The sequence below is a fragment of the Dromiciops gliroides genome, chromosome 3, assembly GCF_019393635.1.
Source record: "Dromiciops gliroides isolate mDroGli1 chromosome 3, mDroGli1.pri, whole genome shotgun sequence".
NCBI lineage: Eukaryota > Metazoa > Chordata > Mammalia > Microbiotheria > Microbiotheriidae > Dromiciops > Dromiciops gliroides.
Window position 1 is genome coordinate 54,600,651 of NC_057863.1, and position 22,391 is coordinate 54,623,041.

A 22,391-nucleotide genomic window follows, 5' to 3' on the forward strand; every position below is an offset into this window, starting at 1 on the left:
AGATTATTATCCTTGACTCATCACTCACCCAGTTATCTAAGAAGCACCTCCCTGTCTTCTGTAGGATAAATATATTTAACTTCCCTATTTGGCATTTAAAGCTCTTCTTCACATCCCAGTCCCTTCCTACCTTTCCAGTCTGCTATTACATTACTTCTCTCTTCACACATCTGATTTGTTGCTCTACACACATGACATTCCATAGCACTCAACCACGTACCTTCACACTGATTTTTCCAAAGCTTAAAATGCTCTCACTCCTCAAATCCAACCTCTTGGAATCCCTGGTTTCCTTCCAGACTCAGCTCCAGATATTGCTTGCCTTCTCAATGGGTGGGGGAGGGGTGAGAGAATTTAGAACTCAAAATTGTAAAAAATCTGCTTTTTTAAAAAACTTACGTAACTGGTAAACATTTAATGAAAAAATAAAAATATATTTTTTAAAAGGACTCGATTCAAGTATCACCTTCCACATGAAGGGCACCTGCCCAGATACTAGTGTCTTTTCCCTAAGGTTACTTTGTATCTATTTTCTACAAATCTTGTATGCATGTATATGCCAGAAGGAATTTTTTTTTTAATTTTTAATTTTTTTTTTGCAGGGAAATAAGGGTTAAGTGACTTGCCCAGGGTCACACAACTAGTAAGTGTCAAGTGTCTGAGGCAGGATTTAAACTCAGGTCCTCCTGAATCCAGAACCGGCACTTTATCCACTATGCCACCAGCTGCCCCCTGTATGCATGTATGTGTAAATATGTGTGTATACCCATACAAATGTATGCCGTTATATTTGTGTGTGCAGTGTGCCTACATATAAGTTTACATTTTAATGGAGGAAACAATGTCCAATTACCATTCCAGAAGTCTGATTATGTGAACCATGCTTCTCACCTTTTGATAGAAAGGTAATGAACCAGAGCAGAATGAGATATCCATTTCTAGATTCAATGTGTGAAGCTACTTTACTTAACTACATTTCTTTATGACAAAAGAGAGGGGTGGGACAGCTAGATGGCGCAGTGGTTAAAGTACCAGCCCTAGATTCAGGAGTACCTGAGTTCAAATGCGGCCTCAGACACTTGACACTTACTAGCTGTGTGACCCAGGGCAAGTCACTTGACCCCCATTGCCTGCCCCCCCCCAAAAAGAGAGGGGTGACCACAATACTAAAAAAGAAAAGGAAAAAAGATTAATAAATGATTTTACAAGTAAACAGAATATACAAGAAAGTTCAAAAGGGGGCACAAGACAAGAAAGAACTACCATGCTAAAATCTGTTATATCAAAAAAAGGTGGGCATAATGAAAAACTGTACACAAAATACAGAGGCATATATATGTGTGTGTGTGTGTGTATATATATATATATGTATATATAAATATACACAGACAATACTTTTTTCTTTTCTTTGTATATTTGAATGTTTACATTTGTTGATGTTAAATTTTTTCATTTTTATTATGAATTTGATAAAGTATTGTAAGCTCACAGGGCAGATATTTTCACTTTTGTCTTTGTATCACCCTTTGACACTTAAGAAATAAAAGTTTGTTGATTGGTTGAACCTTTATATCTTCAATTTCGATAATTTCTATCTCCCCTCTACTTCAGGTACTCAAAATTTGAACTTTCAGAACCACTCACAACTCTTCCTCCTCTAAGATCCAAATTCTAAAATTTTCCCTGACTAAAAACCTTTATGTTGTACCTCTCATTCCTTCCTACTGAACTGGCTCTAGGCTATCTTCCTGACCTGACTTTTCCCTATTGTCCTTGTCTTTCCACTTTTCCAGCTCCATTTGCCTCCCTCCCTAGCTTGGACCAGATGGTAGCCAGTTCAACATGGCTCTATAGCACCCTAGAATCCTAAATTCCCTTTACTTTCACCTGTTTCATAAAACCTGACCCCCTCTCTTTCTTTTTCAAGCATTGCTGGAAAAGGTAATAAAACCATGTTGACTCAACCTACTACAAATCAAGCTATTTAGGGGCAGCTAGAGGGTGCAGTGGATAAAGCACCAGCCCGGAATTCAGGAGGTTCTGAGTTCAAATCCGGCCTCAGACACTTGACACATACTAGTTGTGTGACCCTGGGCAAAAGTCACTTAACCCTCATTGCCCCACAAAACAAAACAAAATAAAACGAATCAAGCTATTTATCCTTAGCTGAAGCCTCCATCTTTTCACCATCTTTTTTATCTTTTTCTGACTGCCTATGGCATTCATTTAGCTTAGCAGCTCCTCCAAAACTTTCCCATTCTCTCCAAGTTCAAGAACAACCCCATTCCATACTTTTATCTTAACAATAACATCCTCTCCCAAGACCAAGTACATTTCCTAGACCTAGTTTCCTATCTATTCTCTCCTGAAAGTCTGAAACTTGTGGACCCCTTCTTGGAATGTTTTCAAATACATATTTATTTTATGCATTTTATGCATATGATAGCCCAAAAAAATTATTGAAATAAAGATGTAAGGGGAAAAAAATAAAAATTTTTTTTAAAAAGAAAAGAAATAAAGATGTAGATTTTTCCCATCTAAGTTCATGGACCCCCTGAAAGCTATCCAAGGACCTCAGGTCAGGTGTCCCTGGTAACACAGCCGGTATCTGTCAAAGGTGAGACCTGAAGCCAAATCTTCCTGGCCCTTAGGCCAGTTCTTTTTTAAAAGTGTTGCTCCATACCTAAGCCCATGTTATCTGACCTTTTCTCCATCACCTCTTGACATCTATTCAGTTCCAAGTCCTGTTGATTCTACCTCTAATATCTTTCATATCAATTCCCTCCTTTTTATTCTCCCCCCCCACCCCGCCCCATACTAGACCTCACTAAACACACTTGGACTATTTCAACAGTCTTCTAATTAATCTTCCCCCCATCACCCATCTCTCTCTCTCAAACTATACTTTACGCTGCCGCCATATTAATCTTCCTTATGAAGAAATATGATCACATCATTTCTCTGCTCAAAATCTTTCAATGGTTCCCTATTACCTATCAAGGAGGGTGCCTGGAATTTGAGCCCTTCTCAGCTTCATCTCCCTATTTCCCTCCTCTCCTGCTATACAGTAATCAAACTGGAAAAACTCCTGACTGTTGTGCAGTCAACATTTGCCAAATTCCTTACCTTTACTCACATTATACTCTATATCAGAAAAACCTCACCTCCCCCCCCCTTCATCTTCTGAAATCCTATCACTTCAAGGCCCACCTCAACTGAACCAGTAGAAAATTGTTTCCTTTCTCCCATTTTACATAGCACATCTTTCTTAAACTTTTATTATGTTCTATTCTGCTTCTGAGTTACTTTATATGTGTATATGTATATGTGTATGCATATATCAGCATTACATGTTTGTATTTGTCCTTAATTCCCTTGCTAGAATATAAATTCATCAGGGAAAGGGCCTTGTCTTAATTGGCTTATTAATACATCCCCTGAGGACCCAATAGTGCTTTTGAAACAAAAGGCAACTAAATGATCCAATGCAACAATTTATTAAGGACTTGCTGTGCAAAAGTATTAAGAGATTTCCCCAATGGAGTCTATAGTCAGCAAGAGGGATGGCAACAAGGTAAAACACAAGTATTTGCTGTGTGAAGAAATGAATGCAACACTATTAATAAAGATAGCAATTTGTGGCACTAATTTGTTTTGTCTTAATAACAAAGTGTTTTTCTAAAATGACTGTTCCTGTGGTGTGTTATCTTACACACACTAACCTATGCTCCATCTCCCTCATTTGAGGTTTTCTATTACATGTTATAGAGAAGTCTCACACTTTTTAGAAGCAATAAGAACAAAGACTTGTAGTCAGTCTTATAATGACAATACCAGTTACACAGTCCTGTCTTCAAGAAAAGCATAGGCTCTGTACCAGAGCTAACAGCTCTAATACTGGAACAGCAGCAAAACAACTTCAATTGAAACCAGCAGCATCAGAGGAGCCTGAAGTCTCCTAGAGCTACCTTACATGCATGTGGTTAACAATGTCAATTACTATGGAGAATTTTGTGACTAAAAAGCTGATTTTAGTTGTTTCTCCTGAAAAATTTTCTCATCAGTATCTTCAAGGAAAAGGAAACATTGACAGGAATTTCTTAAGTGATTATTATGTGCCAGACACTTCTTATACTTATGTATACTACTGAATTTACAATCAGAACATAAAAGCTAAACTAAATGCAAAGTGAATCCTGTCTTGTTTGGGGGTTTGTTGGGTTTTGTTGTTGTTATTTTTGAAAAGGGAATATTAGGCATATTTGTCTCCTTAGTGAACTTTGTAAATTTACAATTGCAAAACACTAAGTATCTTTTGACTAGAGTGGGTCCCTGTTTTCAAGATAGAGGGATAAAGTATTTCTATCAATCTAGAAAAATGAATATCAATAGTTCTTACAGTTTTACTCAACTCATGGGAACCTCCAGTGCCTTTTGTTCCTTCTCCAATTTTTAGTGAGGAAATGGGAAAAGCAACCAGCTTTAATGACTCCAAAGAAGCATCCTCAGCCTACTCACCATAAACACTTCAATTAAAGCAAGGGCCACCATGATCAAGAGGTGGTGGTGAGGCAGAAGTGCACTTCAAGCAAGGGGGACATCCTACTTAATAAGCATGGAGATGGGAGATGGAGTATCCTTTGTAAAGAACAGCAAGGCCACGTCAGCTGGACTGTACAGAGAACATGAAGAGTAATAAATAAAAAAGTTAGAAAGGTAGGTTGGGGCTGAGTTGTGAGGGACTTTAAATGCCACAGGAGTTTGTAACTGACTATAGTGAATCTTCGGAGCCACTTTATTTTAGTGAGTAGAACCTGTACTGTAGGAATATCACTCTGGCAGCTGTATGGAGAGGGGAGAGACTTGACGCTGGGTGAGCAATTAAAGAGTCTATCACAATGTTCAGGAAAGAAATGATGAGAACCTTAGTTAAGCTGGTGACTATTTAAGTAGAGAAAAGTGAGCAAAAGCTGATGTCATGGAGCTTGAAAATGACATATTTATAGATTAGCGGAGTATATGGTGTGAGGGTGAGGAGTTGAGAAAGACACCAAAATAAAGAACCTGGGAGAATGGAAGGATGGTGATAGCCTTGACAGAAATATTTTTGTATAAATTCTTCTGTATTTATGTTCAGAAGACAGGTAGGTGGATTTGGAGGAAAAGATAATGAGCCTTGTTTTAAATATGTTAAGTTTAAGATATCTACAGGACACATCCACTTAGACATGTCTAATAGGCATCAGATGACCTGGAACAGAAGCTCTGGAGCACCTGGGGCTGAATATGTAGATTTGGGCATCTTCTGCAAAGAGCTGAGCCCAAAGCTATGTGCTCTCTTCTTCAGATTCTGCTATATTTAAGAAATCAGAAAAGGCAGCTGTAGCCTGATAACACATAAAAGAAAAGATCAAAGGAGGATCTGATGGCTTATACATATTACTCTGCAATTTTCAGTGTAAATCATGGCAGCATAGCAACATAAAATCAGAGAAAAGCAGAGATGGAAAGGACTTTAGAGAAAGGACTTTCAAACATAAGGAAATGCTAAGCAGTTAGTCAAGATGGCAGAGAAAATTATTTCAGTTCATACTATTTTTCCATCTTCTACAAATAGGAGAAATGGAGCATCCCTAAATTTCCCCTAATGTTAACATCACACACAAACACAAAAGTAGAAAGACTTTTAGCATTGTTGAATGCTTTTAGAAATTACTGCTTTCTATTGGAATCGCAGGTCAAGCACAGATAGGGAGCAGCTATGAACAATGGGGGCCCAAGAGAGAATCTAATCAATCACTTTATGTACTTTTCCTTCAGAGGAAGTAAATGGGCAGGGAAGAATCCCAAACCCAGGGACTAGTAATTCCACATACCACAGCAAAGGACAAAAAGGGTCACCCCCTTCAGGGACCCTGTCCCTTCATATGAGAATGCACTTTATTATTTAAGAGTAAAATGCAAAGGTTATGGGGATATTTGATAATAATTTAGATTAAGTTCTAGTGGATATTTTGAAAGGTATGTCGTTTCAAAATAAACGAAATTAAAACTACTGGGATACTGTAAAGAATTGCAACACTGTAATCTGATTTATAGTACTTACAGATTATAGTAGGGATATAGCAAAGGAGCTGGATAGTAGAACCAAAAACCACTGTCTACATCACAAAAGCAATAATACAATTTTTTTTTAGACGCAAAAGGGTGCTGAAGTACAGCTCCTTCTGAATCTGAAGTCTGGGGACTAATTCCTGCCTCAGCCACTTACTTACTTGTGACCTTGGGCAAAATGAGGAGTCTTTCTGGGCCTCAGTCTTGCTCATTTGTAAATGAAGGGGTTGGACCAAGGGATACCCAAGGTCCCTCCCAGCTTTCTTCATAAAGATCGTTTGACTGAGGTTATCTAAATGGAGGATCAGTGTTCACATTCCTGTTATATGTCATTCGCCAGACAAGGGATGAGATATTTTTGTAAAGGGAAAACCATATCCATTTTGTCAAGTGGATTTTTACTTCTCAAAAAGAGAAAACCCCACAAGACATCATCTCCATTATAAGATTGTTTACACCTTAGCTAATTTGGTGGGGGGGGGGGGGAGGGGGGTGCTTAAGCATGTTTAGAATCCTTAATAAACATTAGGGAGTGACTTCTGAGGGCACCAAAATGCTACACTGATACTTCATGGCAGCAAGAATTTAAACGCCTTTATAAGAGAACCAAACCACTGTGGGAATCGATCAAAGAGCCAGGCCCCAGAGCTCCCACCTACTCCAATGTTCCGAGGCATCGTTATTAGAAATGATTTAACATTTGTAAGCTAAACACAGCGCACGGCACGTAGTAGGAGTTTTAAAAAGGCTTGTTGCCTTCCCCCTCCTCCCAAAGCGTGCATTCACTGTTCAAATGGCAAAAAGAAATCCGGCGTTTCCTCATGCCCTAGGAAAACCAGGACGGGGCTGGGGGTCAGACCTGGGGTCGGCAGGAGTTCCGCTCCTCTCTACCTGCGTGACCTTGGGCGAGGAGGCGGCCTCGCGGGGGCCCCCCCGGGGCGGAGGGCCCGGACTTTGAGGGGGTAGGGGGCGGGCCCGAGGTCAGCCTTCCCAAACCAGCCCTCCGCAGAGCACCCCGGAGAGGGACTAACGGTCTCGCTAATTGGCCCACGTGCAAAACCAACTCCAGCGTGACCGGGGGTCTAGCGGCCCAGGCCGGAGGCTCCCCGGCCCGCTTGGGCCTGAGCCTGAGGGCCGCCGGCCCTTTAAGGCTTCGCACCCGGCTCCGCGCCTCGGGGAGACCGAGGCCGGGCCTGGGAGGAAAGATTCCCGCGTCCCCCGGGAGCTGACCCCGCCGCCCTCGGAGCCTGGGCCTCCCGCCAGGAGACGGCGGCGGCGGCGCCGAGGACGGGCGAGGACCTCGATCCCTGCCCGGGTCCCGGACGCTGCAGGCCGCGCTCCTCCGCCCGGGCCCGCCCGCCCTCGGCGGCGCCGCCGCCGCTCCATGGCTAGGGCTCCGGGCCCGGCTTCGGAGAGAGCTCAGGCCTCGCAGCCTGCGCACCACGGCGCGGCGGCGCCCCGCCCCCCACCTGGCCTGGGCTAACCCGCCCGCCCGAATCCGAGCGGCGGGCGCCCACCGTCTTTGCCCTCCCGCCGCCCGGGGACCACCCCCGCCCCCACCCGACACAAGAAGTCCCCTCGGAAATCACCTTTGAACTGGATTTCTGCGAGCCGCCTGGCGTTTTGTCCGCCATCTTGCGTCCTGCCCCTCCTCGGCGGCAACAGCGGGAGCGAGTCGAGCGCCGACCGTGCGTGCGGATCGCCGTCGGGGGCCCGCCAGAGGCGTCTGCAGGGAGGAGAAGTCGATAACCGAGAAAGCGAGCCGAGACGCCGAGCCGCGGAAGGTACTTCACTTCCCTCCTCCCCTCCCCCCGCAATCCGGGAAAGAGGAAGGCGCTCGGACGTCACGTGCTGCCTAGCCTGCCTTCCGGACGCCGATTGGCGTGCGGCTGGGATGGGGCGGGACGAGGTGCGCGCGCCTCGCGTGGACGCTGCGCAATGACGCTGGGACACGTCCCTTTCTTTTGGCGCCCCCCCGCGGTGCTCTCGAAGTGTGGGCTAAGCTCGGGCCACGCGACCCCGAACCGTAGCTTTGAATGGCATGCTCTAGGCTTTGAAGATAAATCGAATTAAAGCCGACTGCCGATTTGGTAAGGGGCCGGAAGGAGACTCTGGATCTGTGACGTTACTAGCTTCTTGACGTGGCCCCGCCCCTTCCCCAGAAGCCCAGCGGTCCAGTGATTAGAGGCTGAGGCTCTGAAAGGCTTGAGTTCTAATTCTATTCCTGGTCACTTTCGCAACTGCATGATCTCTCTGAGCCTTTCTGGCTGGGGACAGCCACATTCTTCGCGGAAGCTTTTGTGTTGCAGCCCCCTTCGGCAGCCTGGTGAAGCACAGTAAAGACCCCCTTCTCAGAGCGAGACTTGGAAAAATATGGACAAATACGTAGGATTGCAAAGGAAGCCAGTTGTGTTGTGTTCAGAGACGTTTGTCAGGACATCGAGGGGGGAAACAAGTTTACGAATGCCGGGGTAAGGACCCCAGCCTCCCTGGATGAGGGGCTGCGATATGAGGCGTCAGTGATTGGCTTCCCCCTCCCCCCCTACACACACACACACACACACACACACACACACGAGCCCGAGTGCCTCAAACACCGTGGATGCAGGCACTAGACCGGGGTCAAGGGTCAAGGCTTATCCATTTCACCTTCGCTTCGGCTCCTCCAACGCTCCCACCTGTCTAGCTCAGTGCCCGGATTATTTCAGCAGCCTTTGAGGGCCAGTCAGCCAGCCTGGAGTCTGTCCCCGTTACAATCTAGCCTCCAAAGTGACTTTGCTAAAGTGCGGGTCTGATCACGGTACCTTCCGAGTGGAAACTCGAGGCCTCCTTGTCACCGTGATCAATGCAAAAGCTTTTATTTGGCATTCAAAGCCCTCCCTAACCGAGCTTCCTCACCCCACCTTTCCAGTCTTCTTTGCACCTTACACCACACACACACACACACACACACACACTCACTTCAATGACATTGGTCTCTGCATTCTGGATTCCCTCAAATCTCGGCTAAAATACCCGCTTCCACAGGAAGCCTGTCCCAATCCCTTTTAATCCTTGTGCCTTCTTTAATTTTTTCCTGTTTATTCTCTCCATAGCTAGTTTGCCCATATTTGTTTGCTTGTTGTCTTCCCCCATTTCATCTTGAGCTCCTCCAAGGCCAGGATTGTATTTTGCCTTCCGTTGTGCCCCCAGTGCTTAGCCCTGGGCTGACACCTAGTAGGTGTTTAATAAATGCTTACTGACTTACTGATCTGACAGCTCATTTAGTCTTACATTTTACAGACAATAAAAGCATACTGTCCCCTTTCGGATGAGTCACAACTTTCCTAGGTCTCATTTGCCCTCTGTAAAATGAGAATTTTGGACCAGATGACCTCTGAGGGCCCTTCTAGTACTCCATGAACCGAGGTTTTATAAAGTGTTTTCTTCACAACTTTGTGGAAAAGGTATTTATTGCCTTTATCCCCATTTTATAGATGAGGAAACAGGTTAAGAGCCTTGCCCAAGATCATATAATCAATCATTTCTTGTTTTTTAATGGGGGGAGGCAGTGTTAATTGTAAGTATGTGGGAGAAAGACAAAGCTTGATTAATTGATTGATTGATTGATTTTAAATGCTTTATTGTATGTCTACAGCCCTGACAAGGATTCTGAAAACTCCCTAAATGGCTTCCTTTCTCTTACCCTAAATAGAATGCAGTAAGGATTCAGAGTTCAAAGGAACTTTCACAATATCCTCTCCTCTCCTACCCTCATTTTGCATATAGGGAAACTAGAAGCTTTGGACTTTGAAGGGACTTTCTTCCAGGTGCCTAAGCTTGAAACCACTTGGGAGTCCTTTTTTACTCTCTTCCTCTCATATGCAGCCAGGTGACACATCCTGCCATTTCTTTTGTACCTTGGCTTGGCTTCTTTTTTCTTTTCATTCCCACTAGTAACCCCCAGATGAGGTCGTATCTCCCTACTTGATCTAAATGTCTACAACATTGTCTTAGCTCAACTCAGTGGTGGATATTAATTTCTCCTTCCTGCAGTAATCCTGTATAACATTGTCAAACATCCCCTTATTGCTTTATCATATTTACCTACTCAGTGACTTCCTATTACTTATCTTATTAAGTCCAAATCCCTCTGCTTTGTCTCCGAGGCCTCTATGATATGCTCCCACCCCAATTACCCAACCTTATTTCCCACTGCTTTCTGCCCTTCCTCTGTGTAGTTGGCTGGTCTCCTTCCTCTCTTTAGCAGGGAACATCCTCCCAGGTTCATACTTAATTTAACCTTCTATGCCTTGTCTCCCCTGATGCCACAGCATCTTTTGTCTCAATTCTTACCTAGCCCTTAGTCACTGAATGGGTGTTACCTCAGACAAACTGAGACCTGGAAGAGACCTTAATTTAGGAAGGCCAAGGTCATCTACTTTGTCCCAGGGCATCTGGAGTCATCTTGGTTTTTGTCTTGCCACTGGACTTAGAAGATTGGAATGGAGGACCAACAACAGTAGCCACAACATACACACACACACACACACACACACACACACACACACACACACACACACACGCTCTAAAAGACAGAGGAACTAGATTGAACTACCAAATATCTAAATCTCTCCAGAGTTCCCCAGTCAACCCCCACAGCCCAGGATTGAGTCTCCTCAGTGTTTCATTCTCACCAAATTCCTACCCCAGGATCTACTCCTCCCCAGAGGGATGCTAGAGCAGGATATGAAACTGCTTCTTGCCCCTAATTCTGGAGACCTTAGACAAAGAGGCTCTGGGTGGACTTTCACTGGTGGGACAAAACAATCAAGGATGGAGTAGGAAAGACCCAGGGTGCAAGCGATTACAGCACTATGAAGAAAAGCTCTCAATCCCTACACTCAGGAGTCTGAAGGCAGACAGAAGAGAGAGGCAGGACTAGAATTACTAGTTGTAATAATGGCTAACATGCAGGTGGCAATTTATATTTTAAAAGCCATGTCATATACTCCCATCTAGGTTGTTCCTCACAAACCATGTATGATATGTAATACAAGTAATTTGATTTCAATTCAGCCAACATTTATTTGACTACTATGTTCAAGGCCTTGAAATAATATTTAAAATTATAATCATATAGCACTTTTCTTCTGTAAAATGGAAATACTAATAACACCTACCTCAAAAGGCAGGTAGGTGGCCCAGTGAATTGAGCACTGCACTGGAGTCAGGAAGACCTGAGTTCAAATTCGACTTCAAACACTTGCCAGCCATGTGACCTTGCCCAAATCACTTCACCCTGTTTGCCTTTGTTTCCTCATCTGTAAAATAAGCCAGAGAAGGAAATGGGCAACCATTCTAGTATCTTTGCCAAGAAAAGCCCAAATGGGGTCGCAGTGTCAGACACAACTGAAAAACAATTAAACCACAAAACCTCACAGGGTTTTTGTGAGATTATAGATGTAATATATATCTATGCATAAAATACTGTGAAATAAGATAATAATAATAGTAGCTAACATTTATATAGCACAATATGCCAGGCATTGTCCTAAGCACTTCACAATTATCTTGCAAACCTTAAAGCCTTATATTAATGCTATTATATATATGCTCATCATGCTTGTTATTATAATCTATTTTACTTCTATCACTTGGTCCTCACGCTGGCCCAGTGAATTAGACTATTATTATTATTATTATTATTATTATTATTATTATTATCCTCATTTCACACATGAGGAAAATGAAGGTGAAAAGGGGAAGAATCATGCAAGTTTACACAGCTAATTCGTGGCATGAGCTGGTCTCCAGTCCAGGCCTTTTGATGATTGATGCAGGACTCTTTTTAACAGGCCATGCTATTTGTTAAGAAGGAAGGACCCCAGGCCCCAGGCCCTGGCTCTACTGCTGGAAAAGAAGTTGACAACGTAGTCTCTCTGCCTGTAGAAGCTCTTCACATAAGCCACCAGTAGCTACAGCTTGCCCAGGTCTCAAAGTTATCGTATGCCTATCCAAGCAATGCACAGCCATCCAAAGAGACTAATCAGGTTCACCATCAAGGCTAGTCTGTCTCCAAGGTTTAGTATGACATCCTAGACAACAGGGAACCCCACTCCAACCAACAAGGGGTGCTCCCCTACTTGCTTTGGGGCACTTGAAATTCCTTTGACAAGAAAAATAGTTTCATACCATAGTTAAAAGGCTTAAGTGCTTCTTTTTTAAACTTACAGAGACAAACAGATAATTAATCAGTGATCTAATAATGATAATAATAATAATAATGACTGATCCTTTCTGGGTTTTTAGCAAGAAGTGAGTTTGAAAGAGATTAGGGGCTGGGCACTTGAAGAAAAGAGCGTCACTGAAAGGGGAAAGGGGGAAGTTAGGAGTATAGAAAACAAGCTTCTACTCCAACTGTTTTCTTTGAACGATCTATGTCCATCTAGAAGCCCTCTCTAGAGGTACGGCTTGTCTTTGTTTTTTTAAAGCTCAGCAGCACATTGTAAGGTAATAAGGACCTAAGCAGATATTTGGCCATAAGTTCTTTGACCCATAAATAGAACATGGCTTTGGAAGGGTACACCTTATTCAAAAATAACAGCTACAGAATAGATTAAAGAGGGCAGGGTGCAAAGTAGCATCAGATATGAAGACAAAATCATGTGAGGAAACCTAGGAGTGTGGACACCATGTTGGGGAAAACAAGAAATATTGTCATAGAAGTAAATGACAAAAGATTGGTCAGAGGGAGAAAATAGATGAGTTTGGGAAAGATCACAAGGGTGACACAGAGACAAGATAATGTGGCCGACATGAATAATCTAGACGTCTGCTGGATCCGCCAAAAGCAAAGCAACTAATGATGTCTTGGTTTGACTTGATGATGATTCTACTCCTTCAAAATTAGAGGAAACAATGAAAAGTGCTTTCTGGACCTAATTGCAACCAACAAGGAGGAACCGATTACTGAAAATAGAAATGATGGTGACCTTGGGAGGAAGGCACCTTGGCATTTTTAATAGAGGAGAGGAAATAGAAGACTGAGATACATCCTAGATTTTTAGAGAACAGATTTCAAACAGTTCAGAGGAATGTTAGGTAGGAGATCATGGACTAGAAATCCAAAGAAGAAGCTAATCCCTGAAGGATGGAAATCTATCAAGAATAAAATCTGAAGACAAAAAGAAAAACGCTTTTAGTTAGCAGGGAGAACGGGAAATGGATAATCAAGATACTGATGTGTATCCATAGCAATGTCATCAACCAACCTGTATTTTTGAAAGACATGTCTCGAAGATGGAAAAAGGGGAGATAAAAGGGCCTCTAAGAATAGGATCAGACGTACTAAAGCAGATTAGATTTACTCTGTTTGGGCCCAGAGGACAGAACTAGGAACAACAGATGGAAGCTTCAAAGGACTAGACGGGTTTGGTATCAGGAAAAGCAGCTGGATTAGGCCATGTGTATCCAGAGGTCTGTGGTGGATGCAAGTCAATTGTAACAGCAGTAAAGGACCATTATACAAGACATCTGGAAGGAGGGAAAGATACCAAAGGCATGGGGGGAAAATCTTGGACTTTATTAATACAAAGAAAAAAAAGAAAAGGTTCCTGAGAGAACATCAGAAACTATAGATCACACCTTTATAATTTCCCAGTTAACTGAGAGATATAGAGAATATAAGATATCATCATGCCTATTGTTTGGTGATGACAAAATACATTTGATTTGGCAGAACACAGCAGACACTTACAAGAAGGAGACTCCCATTCATACATCAAGTTTGGTCACAATTCCTTGGAAGGTCAATTAAAGCTATACAAAAATAGGATAGATTCCCCCTCACTAGACTATGTGTGAAAGCTGGGTAGCTGCTTGTTGGAGATCCTGTATAAGGGATTCTGGGTCAAGTTAAACTAGATGTCTTCAGACGTTCCTTCCAACTCTGAGATTCTGGGACCGGATTCCAAATGTAATGTTCTTTGCAGTACACCATGCACCTCATAATTTTCTTAAATATATAGTATGATCAAAACACTCTAAATCATCACCTATGGTTCCATTTTTAAAATTATCATACTTAGTAGACTTATGGCCTAAAAGATCTTTGTCTATGAGAACAGATTAAACAAATATAAAAACCATGATAGATAGAGAACCAGCCTCTGACCCATACTGGTTGTGTGATCCTGGATAAGTCATTTAACCCCTTGGTATTCTGAACAACTCTCTAAAACCAGAGGCTGTGAGAACCTGAACAGGTAACGGGAGGCTCCTCACTGGAGAGTTCCCTCTACTAATTAAATCACAAGGTTTCCCCTGTCCCTTTATGACCTGTATCTGGTTTGTACCCACAGTCATAATTTTACTGGTGTGAGCAATAGCATCTACCACCAAAATACTCCCAGGAATCAAAGCCCAGCTCCTTTGCCCAGAGTCTGCAAACTGCTTGCTCATGCTCTCTTTCTTTCTCGCTCTCTCTGTCTCTCTCTATCTCTGTCTCTGTCTCTCTGTCTCTGTCTCTCTCTGCCTCTGTCTCTCTGTCTCTGTCTCTGTCTCTGTCTGTCTCTCTCTGTCTCTCTCTCTCTCTTTCTCTCTCTCTCTCTCTCTGTCCTCTAATACCTTTCCCATTCAGCTTCCAAATATCACTGACTAGCTCAGTCATCACATCCTCCAGATTTTTCAGGACCTAAAGCCAAGTGACTTAATTTCATCAAAGGCAGCTGGATACTCCCTCACTAGCCCCTTATTTAATATGAGTATCAAATACCTATTAGCCACTACTGTTCTTTCAAAAATGCCTGTAACATTGGCAGTTTTACCAAGTGCTTTCTCCACACAACCCTGCAAGAGAGGTACTACAATTATTACTACCCCTATTTTATAAATGAGGAAAAGGAGTCCCCAAGAGATTGAGTGGCATGCCCCAGATTTAGTCAGTAAGCAAGCAAAGGTCAGTCAGGATTTGAACTGAAGTCTAAGTTCTTCCCATTAACTGTATCATGACCCTTTTTCTCATTCAACATTCATGCATTCCCAACTGGTCAGAGTGCCTCACCCAGTGTCTTACATAAGTTTATTGAATAAATGAATGAATGTGTAAATGCTTCACTGATCTTGGGTAAAAGCTAGCCACTGCTGCCAGGTAAACCCCAAAGAAGGGATAAATTCTGAATGTTCAGTACCTCCCTTCCTAGAGCAGTGTTCCCCTTATGCATCAGAAAATATAAATAATGGGGGGCAGCTAGATGGTGCAATAGCAAAGCACCAGCCCTGGATTCAGGAGTACCTGAGTTCAAATTCGACCTCAGGTACTTGACACATACTAGCTGTGTGACCCTGGGCAAGTCACTTAACCGTCATTGCCCTGCCCCCCAAAAAAATTTTAAAAAATAAAATATAATATAAATAATGGATCAATAGAGGCAGCTAGGTGGCACAGTGGATAAAGCACAGACCCTGGATTCAGGAGGACCTGAGTTCAAGTCCAGCCTCAGACACTTGACACTTACTAGCTGTGTGACCTCGGACAAGTCACTTGACCCCCATTGCCCGGCCAAAACAAAACAAAAAAGAATGGATCAAAATCAAGCATGCCAAGTGTCAAGGAGAGGGAACGGTCATAGCTAAGTCACAAATACCAAAGTAAGACAACCTGGGAACAGGCTGTTCTCCAGCTTGGGGACACTTTTAGTTGAGAGCCCAGTCCAAGCACCATTGGGAGGGGTGGATGGGAGAGAGTGGCCTGGCTATATTTATCTAGGCCTTTTTTCTCTCCAACTCATTCCTTCATGTTTGTAGATGTCACCCTTATGCCTGAGGCTTCTATAGCAAGAAATTTCTGGTTAACTTAAGGCAGAGTTTCTTCTCCTTTTTGTGTTATTGACCCCTTTGGCAGTCTGATAAAGCCTCTGGACTGTCAGAATCCTGTTTTTAAATGCCTAAAATGGAGTGCACAGGATTGCAAGGGAAACCAGTTAGTATACTAAAATGTAGTTTTTGATTAAAAAAAAAAACAACTTCATTGACCCCAAGAATCATTTTATTCCCATGAAACACTCAGCCACTTTATGCAAATTAAGCACACACACAAAACAAAGAACACCCAATGAGGGACAAAGGTTACACAATGAGCACCCCAATCCCAACCCAGTTCAGAGACTGAGTTTGAAGGTTTCCTCCCCTCCCCATCAGAAACTGTTACACTGGAGTCTACTGCTACTGTGCCAAGCATTGCAGAACAACAGTGGTTGCCCAAATAGGTGGAAGCCTTCTGTAATGCTAAAACCCTGGCCCAGCACTTCCTCCTCTTGGACCCTCCATCACCAGACCCAGGAGACATTGGCCTCTTTTCTCAGCCCACAGACAGGATTTAGAGACTATCTTGTCCCCACAATCTTCTGCCCCCGACTTGCTGTCCTGCTTGGAGGTTGTAAGTACTCCTCTGGGAGTGGTCACAATACCATTCCAACCTGCCTTTTAGCATCAGGTACCTGGTCCAGTTGGAGCCACCATTAATACTTCATAAGAACTACAATTCTTTCCAAGACTGGACTCTGGAAGCCCAAGATTGCAGCTACTTGTGGCAGCAACCTCTCTCAACAAACCCTATGAGAATAGCAACAAGGACTTGGCCCCTTATAATCACTGGGCACCCCACAGCAGGCCTCTCCATGCCAAGATTTCACCTAGAACCACAGGCTCACACACCGAGAACCTTGTCTGGGACTTTACCCAGGATTAGGGGCTCAGGCACCAGGCCTGACAATAGGAGGAAGTCCCATCACCATGGTAACCAGGTTCACTACTAATTTATATTATCTGATCTTAAGTGAATCCTCACAGCCTCAAGGACATCCTTTTCTTTCTTTTCTTTTTTTTTTAATTTCCCGTATTCCATTGTAAACTTCTTTTTTTTTTTTTTAGTGAGACAATTGGAGTGACTTGCCTAGGGTCACACAGCTAGTAAGTGTTAAGTGTCTGAGGCTGGATTTGAACTCAGGTACTCCTGAATCCAGGGCCGGTGCTCTATCCACTTCGCCACCTAGCTGCCCCCATTGTAAACTTCTTAAGGGCAGGGATTTTTTCCTGATTTGTATTCCAAGATGCTCAATAATTGGCTATTTATTGACTATTTATCACACTATCACATCTCTCTTTCCCCACGTCCGGAAACCTAGTCAGATCTCTTGAATTCTTAAACACACACTTTCATCTAATCCATGCTATCTAGCCTCCCTTTCTAAATCTTTGCATACACTTCCTTATCTCCCCTCTAATCTTAATCTCTTGAAATCAGGCTTCCCCTCCCCCCTACCTCTGCATTTTCTCTGAAGTCACTAGCAATCTCTTAATTATCAAATCTGATGGATTTTTCTCAATCCTTATCCTTAGCCTCTCCATAGCACTTCACTCTTTTGACTTTATCCCCCCTCCACTTTCTCCCTCTTTAGACTTTCCTAACATTTTCTTCCCCTGGTTCTCCTTCTACCTATCTGACCTTTCCTCCTCCATCTCCTTCATCATCCATTTCCTACCTCCTAATTGAGGGTATCTCCCAAAGCTCTGACCGGGAACATTTTCTCATTTCTCCTTATACTCTTCATAACCTCAGCAGTTCCAAGGGGTTTCATGAACATTTCTATGCAAATGACTCCCAAATTGATCTCTCCCCCACCTAACATCACCAGGTGCCTGTGGAACATTTTGATTGAGGATATCCTAGAGCATCTCAAACTCTTAACAGAAGTGCCACTAACCATGAACTTTAGGAAAAGAATAGCAGGGAGAGGGATGAAGGGGAGGAGTCTATTAGTATAAGGGTTTGAGTTATTGATCTGATTGGATAATTCACATGCCAAATCCTACCACCTGGGCTACAAAAGGGTAGTGCCAAGGGGAGAGTGGCAGCTCCTTCTAGGACATGCTGAAAAGCCCAAGAAAGTGAGCTGATGCCCAGGGTGTGCTTTGGTGTTGGAGGAAGGGTATTGTGCCATGGGGTGTTTGATTGGCAGCACCTACACTAATGCTCACTAATGAAGATGGTAAGGCACTGGTGGGGTTGGGGCTGCCTCCAGCACCACACACCTAAGCAGCTGCTGGACAGGCATTCCTAAAAATGTTGTCTTTGTATTCCAACCCATAGTAGGCCCTTAATAAACCTGTGATGGATCTTGTTGACAATAATGTAGTATAGGGGAAAGGGTGCTGGACTTGGAGCCAAGTTTATAGGAGAGATCTGGATTTAAATGCCAGCTCTGACACTTAACCAGCTGGGTGAGACAGTGTTTATCCCAGTACCTGGCACATTCAGAAAGTGCCCAACAAATGCTTATTGGATGACTGTTCAATCACTGTCTGGCAAGTCCCTGAACCTCAATTTGCTCATCTACAAAATGGATCTGAAAAGCAGTATAGCATTGTGTTGGAGTTAGAACCAATAAAACCTGAGTTCAAGCCCACCTCTGATATTAAGGAGTTCCATCAATATGGACAAGTCAATGAATTAATTTCTCATTGCCTTAGACAAGTCTTTAGAACATATAAGCACTTAATAAATTATTTTTCATTCATTCATTCATTCATCCATATTCAGTCAGAAATGTCCCACCAGTAGTTTTCCATACTGAGGAAACTTCAGATCCTTTGAGAACACCATCTAAATCTATTCATAGGATTCTTGTAGGGGAGGAAGAAACAAATCAGAATTATGGGATTAAACATTTTAAAAGCCCCAAAACATTTTGTCTATGTATTCCCAGCCCCAACATAGTACTTCCCATTTACCAACACAAATGTCTGTAAAGTATGTTGCTCAACTATTGTTGATAGACCTCAGTATTTGCCAAAAGTTGGTTCCATCTCACCAGTTTCAGAGAGTATTTTTGTGGAAATTATGATGGATAGATAGATCCTTCTTTTTTTCATGAGCAGATTCCCTCCTCTGAACTTAGAACATTTTTTGTTTTGTTTTTGTTTTTTGTTTTTTTAGTGAGGCAATTGGGGCTAAGTGACTTGCCCAGGGTCACACAGCTAGTAAGTGTTAAGTGTCTGAAGCCGGATTTGAACTCAGGTACTCCTGACTCCAGGGCCGGTGCTCTATCCACTGCGCCATCTAGCTGCCCCAACTTAGAACATTTTTTAAAACTTCCCTCTAGCTGGGAGCACTTCCCCTCCTCATCTCAGCCTCCTAACTTCCCTACCATCTTCTGCAAGAAGCCTTTGCCAGTCTTCCTGAACCTTAGTGCCTTCCCTCTGAGATTACTCCCAATTTATCCTGCATATAGTTTGTTTGTATATATCTGTTCACATGTTGTCTCCCCCCCTTAACCTGTGAACTCTCTGAGAACAGAAATTGTTTAATAAATGTTGGAGAAGCTGTGGGAAAAAATTGGAACATGAATGCATTGTTGGTGGAGTTGTGAACTGATTCAACCGTTCTGGAGAGCAATTTGGAACTATGCCCAAAGGGCTATGGGACTGTACATACCCTTTGACCCAGTAATACTACTGCTAGGTCTGTATCCCAAAGAGATCATAAGAAAGGGAAAAGGACATACATGTACAAAAATATTTATAGCAGCTCTCTTTGTGGTGGCAAAGAATTGGAAATCAAGGGAATGTCCATCAGTTGGGGAATGGCTGAACAAGTTGTGGTACAATAAGCAGGAAGATTTCAGAGAAACCTGGAAGGACTTACATGAACTGATGTTGAGTGAAGTGAGCAAAACCAGGAGAACATTGTATACAGTAACAACAACATTGTGTGATGATCAACTGTGATAGACTTGGCTCTTCTCAGCAGTGCAATGATCCAAGACAATTCCAAAGAACTCATGATGGAAAATGTTTTCCACATCCAGAAAAAAGAACTATGAATTCTGAATGCTGATTGAACCACACTTGCTACTTTTTTTGTTGTTGTTTTTTTCCTTTTTGAGGTTTTTCCCTTGTGTTCTGATTCTTCTTTCACAACATGACTAATGCAGAAATATGTTTAATGTGATTGTACATATATAACCTATATCAGATTGCTTTCTGTCTTGGGGGGGAAGGGAGGGAGGGAGAAAAATTTGGAACTCAAAATCTTTTGAAAACTATCCTTATATGTAACTGGAAAATAATAAAATACTTTTATGGAAAAAAAGAAAAGAACAGAAATTGGTTTTTGCTTTTCTTTGTATATTCAGCAGTTAGCACAGTGCCTGGCATATAGTAGACACTTAACAAATATTTATTGATTGAGATTTTCCATTTCTACTTTGAGAACTTATCACCTTATCACCAAAGACACAATTAAGAAAACCACATTTGATCTGTGTTGGCAGTGGTCAGGGAACCTCAGAGAGGGCATTTCTTCTTCTCTTACTGTCCATTTCTCATTTAATGAAGCCTCCTGTGATGCTGCTTCTGTTGCCTCCTCCTCTTTTTGTCAGCCTTACCGTTCTTCTTCCTAGCTTTGTTTTTTTTGTTGATAAAGATACCTTGTTCTTCTTAAGAGATGAAATAGTAGTTAGTGAAATCACAGATGGTTTATCTATGGTAGTATGGTATTAGTCTTCTTTAATCACTAGAGGGCATACATGATACATGTGTGCTTGAGTTTCAAAAAATTCCATACTCTGCTTATTGTATCAAGGTCATGTTGAAGCATTAACATTTTTTTTTTAAATCTTTCTTTTTCCAACTGTAAAACTTGAGAAAGAATTCTTTTGGTTTTCTGACAACTGCTGGAACTCAATTCATTGGTTTATAGGATTTAGAACCTCAGAGAATATAACACCTGCATTTTATAGATAAGGAAACTAAGGCTCAGGCTGAGCAAGTCAGTTAATCAAAGTCACATAGACAGTAAGTGACTGAACCTGATACGTGCAAGGTCCTAAGTGAAGGGAGATTTCAGTGAGCAGAGATGTAGAGGGAGGGAGTATGCAAGGTGCTGTCCATTTTATAATTGATTCTGGAAAAGGGAGTCATGAAGGGGGGGGCACAACATATTTGGACCTGTGCTTGATTAAGATCATTTAGATAGCTGAATGGAAGGTGAACTGGAGTGGAGAGAGGCTCATGGCAAGGAAACCAGCAGACTATTGAAATAGTTCAGGTGTCAGGTGATGAGGACCTCTACCAGGGGGCAGCAATGTCAGGGGATAGAAGAGAGAGTGTGTAAGAGATGTTACTATGAAGGTAAAATCAATAGGCCTTAGCAATAGATTGCATATGGAATGTGAAAGTGAGTAGACCAGGGTGACATTTACATTGTGAGCTGGCCCACTGAGTGGATCCCAGTGCCCTTGATAGAAATAGGGAAGTTTAGAAGAGGAAAAGGTTTGGGGAAAAAGCTTAGTTTTGAACAGTCTGAGTTTAAGATGGCTACAGGACATCCAGTTGAAAAGATAATGGGCATATTTATGTATTCCTATATAAATATAAAGTATAATAGGCAGTTGGAGATAGGAGAGTGGAGGTTGGCAGAGAGGTTAGAGCTGGATAAGTAGATCTCAGAGTAATCAGCTTAGAGATGATAGCTGAATTCATGGGAGCTTATGAGCTCACCAATTGAAACGGTGTGGAAGGAGAAGAAGACACAGGGCAAACCTTGGGAGACCCACTGTAGCCAGGCATGACCTGGATAAAGATCCAGCAAAGGAGTTTGATTAGGAATGTTCAGACAGGGAGAAGGAGAATCAGGAGAGAAGAAAGTGTCAAGGAGAAGAGGGTAATCAGCAAGGCCAGAGGCTGAAGAGAGGTCAAGAAAAATGAGGACTGAGAAAGGTCATTAGATTTATCAATTCATAGACCACTGGTAACTTTGGAGACAGCAGTTGCAGTTGAACGAAGTCACAAGCCAGACTGCATGAGTTAAGAAGAGCATGAGAGGAAAGGAAATAGAGGCACAGCTTATAGACACCTTCTCCACAAAAGAGAGGGGAGATATGAGTTGGTAGCTACCAAGGATGGACAGACCAAGTAAGGGTTTTCTGAGGGTGATTTGCAGGCAGTAAGGAAGCATTCACTAGACATGTAAAGATTGAAGATAAGTGAGAGTGGGGATGATAGAAGGGAAAATCAGCTGGAGAAGACAATGAAATGGGATCGCTTTTACTAGTAGAGGGGGTTGCCTCAACAAGAAGAAAGGCCAACTCATTTCTCAGATATATAGAGAACTGAATCAAATTCATAAAAATAAAAGTCATTCCCCAGTTGGGAAATGATCAAAGGGTCCAAACAGGCAGTTTTCAGATGAAGAAATCAAAGCTATCTACAATCATATGAAAAAATGTTCTCAATCA

General features: G+C 42.6%; 1 protein-coding gene across 3 annotated transcripts in view; it reads right to left on the minus strand.

Moving 5' to 3' along the window:
* The window catches only part of LOC122746492 (U2 snRNP associated SURP domain containing), a 97,719-nt gene extending 89,781 nt beyond the window's left edge, over positions 1 to 7,938 (minus strand). Inside the window, exon 1 of one of the 3 annotated variants that reach the window (XM_043992128.1) lies at positions 7,704 to 7,936. In XM_043992128.1, the coding sequence (XP_043848063.1) occupies positions 7,704 to 7,748 (45 nt within the window). In that variant the 5' untranslated portion in view covers positions 7,749 to 7,936. Of the gene's footprint in view, positions 1 to 7,703 lie in introns of all 3 variants that reach the window. The other 2 variants (XM_043992129.1, XM_043992127.1) reach the window with 2 other exon arrangements.
* Between the last annotated feature and the right edge of the window lie 14,453 nt (positions 7,939 to 22,391).